This window comes from Scleropages formosus, chromosome 22 (genome assembly GCF_900964775.1).
Source record: "Scleropages formosus chromosome 22, fSclFor1.1, whole genome shotgun sequence".
Lineage (NCBI taxonomy): Eukaryota > Metazoa > Chordata > Actinopteri > Osteoglossiformes > Osteoglossidae > Scleropages > Scleropages formosus.
In genome coordinates this window covers 8,541,944-8,558,055 of record NC_041827.1, presented here as the reverse complement: position 1 = coordinate 8,558,055, position 16,112 = coordinate 8,541,944, and the positions used below count along the sequence as shown (strand labels likewise).

The following is a 16,112-nucleotide window of genomic DNA, read 5'->3' as shown; positions in this document are numbered from 1 at the left end:
AGAGATTATCTGAATGTGATCTACTCAATATATTTTATTATTCAAATAGCCCTAGGACTTATTTCGGCCATACATCCATTATCATTTCTGCTAATGAATGTTGTGAAAGGCATTTCAGGGGAAAAGGCTGTTGTTTTATACATGCAAAAGCATTTAATACATAATACACAATACAATAGCACTGAAGTCCTGTGTGTGTGCTGTGACGCAGAGATGTTTTCGTTTGTTTATAATTAATATACTCCGAGCAATAAATAAAATGGAACAAGTAGTTTAACGAGTTATGGTCGACATCATACCTTCACGGAGATTATTTTCATGTAAAAAGGAATGAGTTCTGATATCATTTGCCAATCCAATGTAGTCAGCACAACAGTCTGATGGCGAAAGCGGTCTGAGAAATTCCATCCGTACTGTCAGATTTCGGACTTCTCTGATATGATCGTGTCATCATGTCCATCGTCGTACTATATATGGACTGTCTTTAGTTGTATCGTCGAAAGAAACCAGCGAATGTGAAGATGCTCATAGAAGACAACATGGTCATTAAAAAACATTAAATATATATTTTTAAATGATACACAGCGGGCTACACAGAGATCGGAAGTGCAGCTACTTTCACGCGAGACTTGGCTCAACAGCTTAAATATGCTGCTGCGTCACCAAGGCAGAACGTGCTGCTTATATCAGCGCACGTTCCTCTTGCTCTGCTGCTGCTGTTCAACCGCCATAGCCGCCGTAACGCGTTTTACATGTATGTCATTAGACAGACTTATGTATGGCTTTGATTTGACTGAATACATTTGAGTGAAAGAAGTAAATAAATAAATGTTTAACATTCTTAATAAATATGAAGGAACGATAAAGAATTAAACTGTTCATTGGCTGCAAGGTATTTTAGTTAGTTGTTGCTCTGTGAGGCAAGTACAAGTCGTTGTTAGAAGTAATTCAGTTCCTCATCCACACCTAAGATAAGCAGACCCTGTTTTATTTTGCCTTTCATTTATTAATACTGCATTTTGTAACAGTTCCATTTGCAGCATCCCGAAGGATACGAAACCAAACCTTATGACAGTAACAGCAGTCGAGACGAAAGTTTCGCAAGGTGAAACGTGGGATGCATATTTATTACATTTCTAATAAAATGCGGTATTTTTTTTTCTAATAAAATGCAAGGCAATAATTCACATATACTGTTTAATTCTGAGCATAAAGAATGCAGTCAAAATCAACCATGTTTGTGTGCAATAACTAAAGCATAAGCTATATCTGCTTCTATGCCTGCAAATGTTTTACCTACCTTGGGTCTGTTTCCTAAAAGCATCGAGATGTTACGATGGTCTTAGTTCGATAGAAAGAAAATAAACTTATGATCATAGTAATGATTTTCCTGGGAAACGGTGCAGATCATATATACCCCAGAGCTGTTACGTGAAAAAAAAACTTGTGATTTCTTCGTTTACCTGGGATATATGCAAAGGACAAAGTTACACCGTTTAAAGCTTGTATGCTAGTATGCTGATACCTCATACCCTGTAAAATTGAAAGTAATTTTATAGTGAGAATGTGTACGATCGCATTGCCACTTGTCCTTACTGCTTTGAGCTGGTATACCAACTGATGTTTTTAACATTGTAAATGAATTTTATTTAGCATATAAAGATTGTCTAAAATAAACACGTTTCACAGTAGATATGGCATGCTGCATAATGTTTTATTGTTTTTTATTGATGTTTTGAAAATACGCATTGCTGAAAAATTATATAAACTGCCGTTACCTCCTGTAACTTGTGTGTATGTAAAAGCACGAGGCACCAGCGGTGGTAAAATACTGCGGAATTGTACAAATGGTAAGTAAGCAAGTAAGTAATGAAGTAAGTGAGTGAGCGAATTAATGAATAAATGAATGAATGAATTAATGAATATTATTGTTGTGATTGATGAGATTGCAGAGTTGTAATTTTCAGCCTTATTTTCGTATAAAATCAATAGAATGTACTGAATTCTGAAGAGAAGGTTCTCCATGAGCATAACAAGAACAACGTATATCACATTTATCTAACATTTTTATTTCCGATTGTGTTTTAGATATTTATGTATGTGAACTGATGGTCACGTGTCTTAACGTCAGACATTTGAAATTCCGAGAAAATGAAGTGAAAATTCGTTTCTCATGGTGGTCCAAGAAGGGGACTGCTTTTAAAATAGAATTGACAATTAATCGCTATATATAAACCATGTCGGAAGTACTTTGTAAAATTTAAAATGTTCATATTATCTTATTTCTTATTAAAGAATCATTGCGCTTTACCTTTTAGATAGTGTAATATTGCCTTTAGGATGAAAACTGAAACACTGTGCACCTGTGGTGCCATGTGAAGGAGTACTGTCAAACCCCTGGTATGAAATGTGTCACCGTAAGAAAACAGAATCAAATTAGTTTTAAAGCGCTAGATATCTGCATGTCTTCATGTTTTACGCACAGCTCCGGAAATTAGGCCTCTCGGATAACGGATTTTGTCTGAAGGAGTTGCATTCTCAAAAATATTTCTCAAAACACACATCGGAGTGACTCGCTCTCCCGATGATTTCCTTATGGAAAGAAATATTTAATATTGTAAAACGTATTCAAATGTTGGAATATAAGGAAAGGATAATAGCACGCAGGAATAAACGGAAAATAATACACATAAAGGGATGGTAAGGCATAGAAATATTACCGCAGTTTAAATTTTCCCACAAAACTTCAGTGCACTGTTAGGCGTATTAATTAAACCATATATTGTCGGGTTGTATTTCATATATTTGAACAATTTTCCGATGTTTGAGTATTTTATAACCAAGATATGCGTAAATAACAGCGACAAAAACTAATCTTGCGATTTGCATATCGTTTTGTTAATACTGATCCGTTTTTATTACAACTGTTAGCTTGAATTATTACACTGTATTTACATCTTCAACTTCCCTCTTGAGAAAATGACATGGTGCAGGTTCTGAACTTAAACAAGGGACACTTTCTACGAATGGAAAGTGAAAGCTTTAGTAAATTAATCATAATTTCACAAGCATCAACAGTAGGATTTCTGGATATTGCTGGGATATGATCGATACTTCGTTCGGAGGAGAGATGGATCATAGCGGTATTTTGAGGGGAATTGCCATAATAAACAGGTAACAATTTCGTATGGTAAGGTGTAAACATAGCCATGGGATGGTACTCTTCAAACATTTCTCCGTAACTTACGCAAAATTTTTGCCTCACTTTCACAATGTTTTTTTTTTTGTTGGAAATAATGAACTAGACAATAATATGAATAAGAAAAGTTCACTTAAAATTGCATAATTCCCTTCCTAAAATGCTATACATGTGAATTTGCCCTGGCCATCCTATTTGTTTTTTTCGTTTTTCCTTTAAGATTCGGTTTTAGCAAATTTATGCAATCTGTGATTTTATTGAGAGGTGCGATTTTAATCCGTTAAAATGTACTATATGCCTATGCATGTTCTATTTCACCAGAATAATCATGATATTGATACTTTCGGTATGTAATTGTTACATTTTTGTTAGAGTAATAGAACAATACCCTGTACGGACGAAAATTGTACGACCCTGCTGAACAATTCTGCGTCTGAAAAAACACGAAAGGCTTCAGAAAAGCTCTATAGCAAGGAGCTCAATTGAAATGATCGGCACGGTGCTGTGACTCATTAGTTTTAGATTATCGAAAATTGTACTGGTTCATTAAATGTAGTTTTAGATTGCAGTACAAACTTGAAACAATTAAATTCTATCCAGTTGAGCGGAAATTAAACCCCATTCTCAGACCAATTAGAGATGCCAAAAATAATGTGCTCTGCAGCATTGCGAAGAAAACATAAAGTTGATATTTTTGTTCAGGGGCACAACTTTTATCCAACAGGAAAATGAGAGAATAAATCTAATTTATTTTGTTTCATATTTTTCTGGATTCGATAATTGCTTTACCAAGTAACTTTGAACATATTTACTATATTATTCTACACGTGTCTCTTGCTCGAACTGCTTTTGTTACGTCAAATTACATACCCACCTGTACGGTATTTATGAAATTTCATAACAGTCTCAATGGGAAACAGTAGATGAGCTAGGATACACCATGTTCTCTGCTGGCAGAGAATTAAGAAACAATGAACACTGAACACAGAGATACCCAGTTTCGGGTTATTCTGGTTTCTCTAGATATTCTTGTAGTGTTTACACTTCCATATTTTACATACTCTTCTTTCCAATGGCTACAATTTTAAGGTGATATTTTAAATCGTAGGCATTACAAGAGATGGTTACAGGAAGATTTAGGCTTTAATTAAAAATTATTTATAATTCTTTACTGCTTACACGTCGTCTGTTTATAGAAGAAAGTTTTAATTATGTACTTTACAGATTACTCCCGAAGTAGCACATATTGTATCGGCATCATAATAACAGTGCTGCTAAAGACACAGCATAAACTGATGCTCTAATTTGCCCCAGTTGCACGCAGATATCAATTTAAAGCCACATTAATTCCACAGAAGCCTACGAATGTTTGACGAATTTCATGGGGATGTATCATCATTTATCATGTATGTATAATCACGTCTGCTGAGAATATCCTATCAACATTATCAGGAAGAAAGAGATATAATTCTGGAAGAAATCTACAACTGCAATGACATAAATTGTACTGCTCTTTTGGGCGGAAGCAGGAGTCTTGTGGGCCGCACCTGGGCTGGCTTTTGAGACGGTCTCAGACGCCCTAAAACACCTCGGGCCAATGCTCTTACAGGCTAGCCCAAATCCCTCAAGCAATACAAAGCAATACAAAGCAACTGAAGTTTACCCCGTGATGTTTACAACCTATTCTTTCTTGCAGAGTTGTAAGACTTTTAGTGACCACCACACAAAGAAATCCAATAAAGGGAGAAATCTCCGCTGGTCCGGCAGTCCAGTTCATTTACAATGCCATTTGCAGGGTTCAGAACCGATTGTGTAATCTAACGGAAATGGGCGCCCTTGATGAAGACAAACTGACGTAATCAAGGCAGTTTCTTGTTGATGAGCCAGGAAGCCAATCCCAACAACATGAAACTACCTAAACCACGGATCAGCTGCACGGAACCGGTGATCCACAGTAATACGAAAAAACGAGAAACGCCACATTCGTGCAGCATCTGTGACGCGTAAAAGCGATATTTTTGAAGTCGATATTCATCCGAATAAAAATTCGCAACACTGTTACTTATCACTTTGTTTTTGCCGAAAAACTGATTTAACGTTTCAGTGCTGCACTTCAGCCAGTCGCATCCAATCAATTCCCTTATATGCCACCAGTAATATTTAAAAAGTAATAAATAAATTAAAAACTATTTCAGAAAATCAACGTAGAAGACAAACTGTCAGTCATACATATAGAGAATACAGTTTCCAGCACAGTGACAATTCAAAAGGTCGAAATTTTAATCTTTTCTTAAATGCAGCCCTTATTTAAATTACACACGTATATACACATGCAGTTAGTACAGCAGACACAGATATCAAGTTGCACTTCCGTCACAAATACAAATAACGGCTCCCCAGATGTAAAGAATGACATCCACAGTCCCCTAAATCTTGGGAAATCAGATTCTTAGACCTGCAAAATAATTTACTAAGCACTAAAATGCATCAGTGATGTGTAACAAGCAATGATCTCTAGTCCCCAGCAGTGCCAGGCAAACAAAGCTAAGCGCACTTGTTCCCCAAAGCAAAATAAAGGAATTGGCAAACATTTGCCCTACCTCTGGCTCTTCCGGAGGCTCATTGTCCTAACTCCTTTTTTGGTCGTTTTTTTTTTTTTTTGTTTCATAACCGTCCACACGTTTCCATTTCCTTGTCACGACTCTGTGTTGCACTATCCCGAAGAAAATGCCGCGGTCCGCTCCGGGAAGCACCAGTGGAGCGAACCATACATCCAACACATTGCAGCCTCAACTCTGTAGATTAAAGCCTCCTCCCTCACCTTTAAACGCTTCTTTACTGCAGCAGCACATTATATTTGCAGATCATAAAATCTACCTCCAGTGCTGTACAAGGATCGTCTTGACATTACTATTTTATGACCTTGACTTATTGTGGTCACCTGGCTAATATTTAAATCACCAGTTATGGTTCTCCACTTCTATTATAACTGCAAAAATCCCTCTCCCTTTCCAGCGCTCTCTTCTTCCCTCTCCGTCCAAGAAAGAGACATTTCACAGACAGGGAAAAGTACATTGTAAGACAGGACTTTTTTTTTTCAAAAACCCATTTTATTTCCCAAACCGAGTTGCTAGTATATTTTGTTCAGTTTAGGAGGCGGGCTCAAATATAATATCTACATGCAAGTAATAAGGTCAGTCAATACATCAGGTAGCACACAAATAAACAGGCATACAACATCATGTAGCCTACCAGAACACATATTTTAATTACAAGAAAGAACTTATTTATACCTTAAAATACATATACTGTTACGACACTAGGCATACACCACTTTTATGACACATTGCACAGGCAATACTGGTAGGTGAACAAATTTTGCTTTGCATAATGCACGCCCTATAAGCAACCTGCGTCATAGTTTTCTTCCAATATTTATACCTATGAGTAAACTGTAGGCTTCAAAATGTTTTTTTTTTTTTGTTTTTGATTTGCTGACTGGCTTCGTTCTATTTTGCGATGCTGTTACGATGCTGCACTTATGGATTCGTGCATTTGTGTGTACCGGGGGGGGGGGGGGGGGTGCAAGGGAGCATAAACCAAGCGTTACTTTATTAGGTGTAGTCATAGTCCGAAGCGAGATCGCGCACGCGACTCTCTCTGTTCACTTTCTTCAGTTTCATCCTGCGGTTCTGGAACCAAATTTTGACCTGTCTGTCAGAAAGGTTGATGTTCTTGCTGATCTCCAGTCGGCGCTCGCGAGTCAAATACATGTTAAACAAGAACTCTTTCTCCAGCTCGAGCGTCTGGTGTTTCGTGTACGGACACCTCTTCTTTCGTCCACTTTTCGCTGTCAGCCAGTTCCCTGTGGCTTTCTCCACTTTTGAGTCCTCTGTAAAAATAAATAACTCGATTAAAAATGCCAAGGATCACTAAGATGTACAGAATACATACGTTTACCCTGCGTGCAGTGGTTAAAAAGTGATTTTGTTGGCATTCATTTTGATGAAACCTGTGGGATAAAACACTTCAACCTTCGGTTCAAACTTCTTTCAACTGATAAATACTCTTTTTTAATGGTGCTTTGACTTTCAATTTTTTGCAGAAAATGTATGTTTGAAAATGTTAAAATTCCTTTCTAAATTTTTAAAGCTAAGAAAAATTGTCTATTTTTATATTTATTTATTTATTTTTTTTTTACTTTTTTGTCAGCCTGAGCACTGACATCTTGACAGAATTTATGCAAGATTCCAAATAAAGTGTTAAATATCAAAATATCAGATATGCTTAAACATTCATTGTCTGTATTTTTTACGAGTTTTCGAAGGAACCCGAAAATTAGTGCGAGTGAAATGGTGTCTTCGTTATACTGCCGCATCCCTGCGACATATTTCATAATTGTATCGCGCTCACTTGCATAATGGTGTTTTGATCGAAATCAATGGGAATTTTCTTAAATGTAATCCTTAGAAAAGTGGAAAAACACAAACCATTTGATCAGTTGTCCACTGCATGGGTCGACAATGTTGGAAACATGAGAGTGAGGACAGATAGTAGAACAATGAACTGACACACTTGGGTTCTTTAAATGACTTTATAGTTACAATTCATACTGGTAACAGTCTATTGTTGCAGAAGGGGTCTGCATTAAATTATATTAAACTGATCACTCCTAAAAGCTTTCAGAAATATGTAAAATACATTTTACGTTTTAACTTTTTCTGTGTTATTAACATTTAGGTAGTAATAAGAACTGAAAAAAATCCACAACTTTATCCACATTTAATAGTAATAGCTGGAGCTATTATTAACAACAACAGCAACAACAATAATAATAATAATAATAATAATAATGTTTGCAATGTGTTAAAGGTTGACATAATCGTGCTTATGGGTGTTGATACCAAAATAAAGAGGCGTTAATGTTACTGTTTAACATCTGCAACCTATGTCACCACAGGTAAGGTAATCTATAACAAATTTCACTGCCTCACACGGCTCTGATACACAAATTCGTTTCAAAAGTATTTTGAAATATTTCTATACTTTAGTTGTCTTACCAAAGTTCGTTTGGATTTTTAAGTATTTTTAACAGAAAGGTTATGTAAAAGTCAGTTTGGGCCAATTTTTCGCATTAAAAGGACTAAAAAAAAGAAGCATAATATATTGGTTAGTTTTATGCTCGAAAGAATTTCTCAACGCCATTTATTTTATAACGACCTTATGTTTTTATAACTTTAACCTTCTTTTTATTATCTATTGCACTTTACACTCTGCAAAAGCTAGACTTCTTAAGCTGCTCAAGTTGATCCTTGTCAAAAACATTGTGAACGAAAAAAACACTTGGTTTAAATTAGACGCAGCTTAGACACTGAGCACAGACGATGATTACCTTCCTTATTTAATTCGTTAATATGTTAAACTGCAATATGAGTAGAACAACAACAACAATAATAATAATAACGCAGATATTGTTACTGTAATGCAGTTACTTATTTGTGTGTGCGAGACAGAGGGAGGAAAAAGCGAGATCGTGAGAGAGACAGAAAGTTACCTCTCACGTCGCTGTCTGAATGATCTGTGCAGCTGTCCATCCTGGAAACTCTCACCTCTTCCGAGTCTCTTTTTACCATGCTGCCGCTGCGCCCCTCATTCTTTATTTCTGCCGTTTCTGGTGCGGTTAAGCTTCGGGCCTGTTTGCTGATGTCAGTGAATGGCCCTTGAAGGACTGCCTCACCAGGAGGTATCATTTTGGAGGCAGAAGTAAAGCTTGAGTCGAGCCTGTCTTCCTCATGCGACGTTACACCTGAGTCCTCCTGGCTCAGTGTGAAGAAGTTTGATGCAGACAGCGAAGGGCAGTCAGACAAGGTGCTGTTTGACAGTCGAGTGTAGGTCACTGGCTCGCCACTCTCTTTGCTCCCGTTTACTTCGTCACGGTACAGACCGCACACAGCCTCCTCTTTCACACTGTCCGCGGAGAAGGAGCACAGTGGCAGGCTCAGGGCAACAGGCTGCTCGATTCTAGGGGAAGTTTTGGGATCTTCTCCCCAAGTGTCCAACTGAGACAACAAGTAAGGCTGCTGACTGTAGACGCTGCGAGGCGGACCGATCGGAGAGGCCTCGTCACCTTTAGCGAGGGCAGAACCTACAACTCCATAGTGTCTTGTCAAGGAGCAGGCGAACTGAGCATCCGCCTGCATGTACATCATCACCGGGCTGTCGCAATAGCTTTCATCTCTGTAGGCGGAAGATCCTCCTACCAAGGAATCCATGAGGACAGAACCGGGGAGCACGTTGTTGGGACATGTCATGTTATTTTTTTTTTTAATTTATTATTATTCTTTTTTTTTTTTTTTTTTTTTTGCTATTTTGATTCCGAAATCAGGAGTCGCGTTTACCTCCAACAGGAATACAACAATAGGAATCTGACATTTTTTTCGACGTTGTGAGGTGGGGGGGATTCAAAAAAGCCACAGAAAAGGATTACGGATTCACTGCGACACGTCACGTGGTATTCAGACCAATAGGGGTTTTGAAAGTGGCCTTGATGCTCCAGACTTCGCTGTCGTCATCAGGGTCAAGTTGGTAAGTGGCGACGCCACGCATGATGCAACGGCGCCATCTAGTCGGATATTAAGGATAAGTGCAAGCAGGCAAGTAAACAATTGAAACTGAAACAATTTAAAAAATATGGACAACGAAGCTCACTGATGTATGTATTTCATGTATTTATTTAGTAGACGCTGTTCTCCAAAGCGACCTACATCCCAGAGAACAATACAAAGAGTGCATTTTATCAACAGAAGGAGGGATTTGGATGCAGACAATGGATTCTTGAGTCAATTTGTCACATTCCACAATATGAACCAGTTAGAAATTACTACACGAGTAGCTGCATGAATGCTTTTAACCTGAATGATGTAAATCGGTCGGGACGAAAAAAGAGTGACTTTGAGATTACATGAGACTCTTAACACTACCAAAGAGTATGCTTTAGGTATTCTTTAACAATTCCAAATGGTTATTGTATTAAAACAATACAGTATCAATTTCGTTCTTAACTCCTTAATTAAGAATGCGGAGTTTATTTTACGCGTGATTTACCATAAAAAAGGCTATAGTAGTACAAGTAGAAAGTTGCAATTTTGTTTTGCAGTTTCTTTTTTTAATCTCTGTAAATACAGGAGATTACATTTACAAAAACACAATCTGAAAGTAAAATTTTAAAATTGTTTTATTGTCCGGGTAGGCTCCGGTTCCCCGTGACCCCGTCTGGGACAAGCGGTTCTGAAAATGTGTGTGTGTGTGTGTGTGTGTGTGTGTGTGTGTGTGTGTTTTATTGTCTTATTAAAGGCAGTATTTAATATATTGCTCTTAAGAACAACAATGTTACTTTACCACCATTTAAATCGAGGTGATGTGGCCTATCACCAAATACAAACGGGCTGTGCAACGCGCTAAATAAACCATAATTGGCAGTGATATTCTTGATATAATGATTGTTAGGTTGATTGATTATTTAGCATACTTCCAGAAAATACTAAGAAATAATATTCACCATCACTGACTAGTTCGCCTAGTTTTAGGAATAGCTGAAGATGCTCTGCACAAGACTGCGTATTTCTGCTTTCACTTTATAGTCTCAATATATAAGTTTATGCAAGCTAACTAAATCCATTAAAGGGGACATTCTATCTCTGTTTTTCCACGCAGACATACATATTGGTGTCTGCTTTAAAACAAGGCTGTTTTGCGTTACGGTGCCAGAAAATTAACATTCTGAAGACTGGATAAAATGCAAAATCAATGGAAAACAGCAAAACGAGGATTATTTTACTATTTTGAGACTTTCTCCGTTAAAAATATTAAAATTCTTCTCTTAAAATAGTACCGTTTATTACATAACGAATACATTTAGGCATTTGGTAGAGATTCTTTTCTCCAAAGCGATGACAACTCAGAGCAATAAAAAGCGCATCCTACAAGAGGGCTTAAACACAAACACGATTTTAAAGCACAGCTTCTATCCATGTAAAATTGTCTTTATAAATACGGACACAACTAGAATCTTATTTGGACTTTTTTAACCGTCATTTAGTAAGGAGCCTCGCTAGACAAAATAAAAATTCAATACAAGAATAAATATAATAATGGTTAAATAAATTACCTTTTTCATTATTCCGCAGCGTTTGTTTTTTTTTTGTCTAGTCAGAAGGAAAGAGGTTGGAGAAACTGCGTATATAATACATCTATATGAAGCCAAGATACCGGGACATGAAATCTTCAGATGGATTATTAATGTAGAATTCTTTCGCGCCAAATTAGTGGTCTATCGGATATATTTTCAGTCTTCTTCTGAAACTGTGAAATCGTTTTATGTGTAGCCAGTGTTTTCAAATGCATTATTAGACTCGAGTAATACTGTAATGCTGCAAATTAATTTAAAAAAACGAGTGAAATAAAATCTAGGAGTACTTTGACCCTTTTAATCCCCGCCCTGTAAAGTTTTGTTTATCGTGTTTAGTTTTTAGTTCTGTTTTTGAACAATGGGGAACAACTACAGTTTTGTCTGCGACAGACAAGACACTGACGATATGATAGCGCCTAGACAAATCCACTAGAGTACGTTCTTACTATTCGATTGTATGTATTTTTTTACTAGTAATCTTGACTAAGATGTTTTAATGCACCTTCAAGTCCATTACTCAGAACGAATTCCTCAGATAGTGGCTTTAAATGTTTTATTTTTAGAGGGCACCTTTTATTGAAAGCAGTACTTTCTTAATCTGATACGTAAGTAATTTGTTTTATGAGTGAGTTGAGTCTGTCATCGTACCATTTCGAGAATTAAATCTATTTACATTTGAACTTGTAGTAGAAAGGTAAGACTGTACATCTGCAACAGGCCGTCTTTATTAATGTCCGAATAAATACACAAACATTTTACTTGATTTTAAGAACAAGTTTAATAAATGAAGAACAATAAAAAATAAATACCCATTACAATGCATTACTGTTTCCTACAGGATTATTCACCACTTCAAGACCTCCTTCAGTAATCGTGTTCATATTAAAAGTTTAATAACCACAAACAAAATATATACTATATGTATTTATTATAAATATTTATCTTTACAAATGAGGGCAGTGTACATGCATATCTGCATGCATGCTTTATAATATAAAAAAAATAAACCTTCAATCTGAAATGGGATTAATCTGAAATATCGGTTTCTGTGTTCTTAATGTCTCCAGCAGAGGGTAGAGCAAAATCTCCGAAATGAAAGGCCAATAAAGATACAGGCCTGCAAAGCTCATGAACACGTGACAGGCTGCTGAAGGACCTCTAATGCTTTTATTTCAAATTTGCTGGAGGGCAAGCATCGATTTTGCCAGTCTGGGGTCTGAATTTGCTTATATACCACCTGGAGGTCTAACAAACAGGAATAAAGAATGCTGCATGGAAAGCTGTTAGGGCTTGTCAGACTCTTTATTACGGGTAGACATTAAGAAAACTACAGATGGATTGAAAACCAGCCATGCGCTTTATCCTTCTGGAGATCACTACCACTCTCAGTGGGTTAACAGTTACTGATAATGGATAGCCAGAATAAAAACAGATATAAAAATCCAGAAGGTAAATCTTTATTCTAAACACTAAGTAAGATACTATCCACCATATGGCCAGGTTTGAATTACTGGACAGAGATCTGAAGTCCAAGCACTGGAAACTTTGTGTCTTTGGTGTTCCAAAAAGAAATAATGTTTATTAATGTTGCTGAAATGATGAAAGAATCACAACTACTTACAATGGTAGCATTTTGTTCAATACTGGTAAATTTTTTAAAAATTAATTTAAAATTTTTTTTTAAATTTTAATTTCTTTATTCCATGTCATGGTTGGAACCGAGTGGTAAAGGTGAGTATCGAGGTGTTATGGTGTACTACTGTACATGATGTCCTTAACTGTATTATGATCCTAATGACAATAAAAAGTAAATAAATAATAAATCATATGCTGCTGACATAACTTTGTGGTGTGTTTCCTTCATGGTTTTTGATAAAATTTTGAATGATCATTTGAATAGCTAGTTCAGGTTTGTTTTTTGACAAAATCAAAAAGACTTTCCGATCTCAAACCACTCTATCTATCTATCTATCTATCTATCTATCTAATGACAAATTCGATGCTGCAATGAATTCCTCTGCCTTTCAAAAGAGATTGAATTGAGTGCCCCGAACGGAGTCAATATTTGCCTGTCTTGGCCTGCTTCTCCTCTTGGTCCCAGTGTGATGGTAACATGGAGATCCAGGTACTTAAGGTCGGTCGATGAGATACTTTGAATGCTATTCTAAAGTGAATGTCCGAGTTTAATTTGGTTTAGTAACTGAACCGATGATTACAATTCGCGATTCAAAATGTATCTTTGCAATATATTTCTTTTTTAATGCTTTAAAAATATGGCCCATCAAAAACAACAGTTTTTTTCATAATCAATACAGTTTTTACTAGAGCACAATCACTGCCTTAACCCCTTTTGTGTGGTTTTTACCATATTAAAAGATTATTAAGAAACTCCCATTACGAACGAGATTATAAAGATCCAAATTTTCATGGGTGCGAATTTACTGATGACATTTAAGAAATGTAATTAAAATAAAAACCCTTAAGTAATAATATAAATTACATCACAATTATCTCACAGTCAAAAATTACCTTTAAAAATATCACATTTTCTCATTTTCACATGTCAAAGTGTACTTTCAGTGACTAACTACTCAGTGTTAAAGGTAAAACACAAACATCTCACATATTAAAATGTTGATTCGCATAGTCCCAATATTTTTTCAGCCTTTAGATTAGTTACTATTCAGTTTGTTTCTCTTAAATTTAATGCCTCCGCCATTAAAAATAGGAACTAACAAGATTAAAAGCTCACAACTTTCATGTGCAATAAAACAAACTTAACACAATTAAAAAAAGGACCTGGGAATTTTAAACATTTAAATTACAAGTCAGAGCGCTCGTACCTGGTATGGCTTATTGTTTTATATTGTAAACATTATATATTCATTTCTGTTACCATGTACCTTCTTATAAAATTTCAGGAATCAAAATCCAAACGTGATGCCACTGCTCGTGTATCTTCCTCTGCAGTTTACACAGAAATGGAGAAATCAATTGTTATTTCTTAAAGTCATTCCAGCCAGTCCCTTGGATAGAAGTCATATAAGCTGTACTTAATATTGTCCTTCTTTAATCCTTGAGAGTGTCCACGCTTTCAAAACCAAACCAAAGCCTTGGAGAACATACCCAAATACCTTGAAGATCACAACACGGAATATTTAATATCCAACAGCCAGCATGATGATTCACACAACTGTCCTGCTATCACATCTTCTCCTATATTATGTAGGCCTATTCCACATTTCTTGATTACGTCAGTAGCGTGTTTAGGCAAAAAGACATTGCGTGTCCTAAGACAGCCCCTGACAGAACAAAGCATCATCAAATCCATGCTCAGTGCTTGATAGGCAGATGCTGGAGAGGGCTGGTAATAAGGCGGGAGTTGAAGACAAGCGTAACAGACTGTGAAGCCATAGAGGACACCAGGCAATGGGTAGGATCTACGACTGTCCTAAGAAATACGGTTTCCTCTTTCTAGACATATGGTCACCTGCTACCACGGCTCTACTTCTTTCTGGAGTCAGACATACTGTTAAAATCTTTAAATAACAGTTGGAATAAAAATAAAAGCTGTGATTTTATGGCGCCTGGCATACAGGAAGTCACATCAGTTAAATCTGTACAGTCTGCCTTGTCTGTGTACCAGCTTTTAAAATTTCAGGTCTTTTGACACATACGTGTACCTTCATTATTTGCATATAGTCCAATTAAACAGCATTCACGAGAAATATGCTTTCAACTTGATTTTATGCATAAAAATCATGTTCTGCCATGTAAAAGCAATGCTTATTGCACCAATAAATGTTGTATATGTTTTCTGAGACGCTTCTCATTTACATTGTGCATTTTTATGCTTTATACTATGAACTGAACATGTCCATATATATATAATTCTTGTAATATTATGGCACGAATAATGAAATACATTTAAGATGGATGAGAATCTGATAAGTAAATATAACTGCGTCAAAAAAGTATTTGGGAGGTATTTTCGTAATGGAGCATATGCGCTGGGATTATTATTTCATCCAGTCGTCATAACGATTGTACCATCACCATTACAACTAACTAAAGTAACTCTTCCTTCAAATATTACATATATATATATATATTATATATATTCCATACAGAACAATATCCTTAAAGAAATGAGGAAAACGATTATCGGACAACAAATAATAATAATAAAAAAGCAACAAGGCATCTCGTGGCTCCCTAAAAAGTGAAGGTTAAGCCCTCAAAATTTTACCCTGTTTCTTTCCTGCGGCTGCTAGGATTTCTGCTCTGAGTAGCCACATTTCCGGAATAAAGCAGCTCTTTGATTTTGCTTTATTACGAAGGGTTAAAAGGTTACGGCCTTGACTTTATGGAAGTTCAAAGCCAATATTTAAGATTTTGGCACTTTCAAACATATCCAGCCTCTACCTGGACAGAGAAGGAGCATACCAACCGAAGTGGGATTTTTGAAATACCTTTTTGCGTGTTTAGCGTTCTGTGCCCGAACGCCTCCTCCTTTTTCCTCGTTTAACGCCATAGAGCGAAATGCGTATTTAACTCCCTCTGACATGTTTGCTTTAATTCCTGCTGAATACCTTTGCAGCGCTGGGGACGCAGTTAAACGCCACGTGGTCAATAAACGTTACTTTACAGGCTCTTTCGTTTCGGCGAATTCGTGTATTATTGTCAGACCTTTGAAGTGGCGGGTACGTCCGAGCTCTGGGTTTG

General features: G+C 36.5%; 1 protein-coding gene across 1 annotated transcript; it reads right to left on the bottom strand.

Moving 5' to 3' along the window:
• Positions 1-6,331: 6,331 nt before the first annotated feature.
• LOC108918371 (homeobox protein Hox-C10-like) lies at positions 6,332-9,510 on the bottom strand. The gene is made up of 2 exons (XM_018725517.2): positions 8,754-9,510; positions 6,332-7,091 (listed from the first exon to the last, which is right to left on the bottom strand). Exons 1-2 carry the CDS (start codon positions 9,508-9,510, stop codon positions 6,814-6,816), a joined length of 1,035 nt encoding a protein of 344 aa, XP_018581033.2. The 3' UTR covers positions 6,332-6,813.
• Between the last annotated feature and the right edge of the window lie 6,602 nt (positions 9,511-16,112).

Bases quoted from the DNA above. Each gene is read 5' to 3' on its own strand.
- LOC108918371 (XM_018725517.2), bottom strand. From the start codon at position 9,510: ATGACATGTCCCAACAACGTGCTCCCCGGTTCTGTCCTCATGGATTCC. The intron at 7,092-8,753 runs GTAACTTTCTGT...TTATTTTTACAG, and splicing joins TTCAGACAGCGACGTGAGAG to AGGACTCAAAAGTGGAGAAA.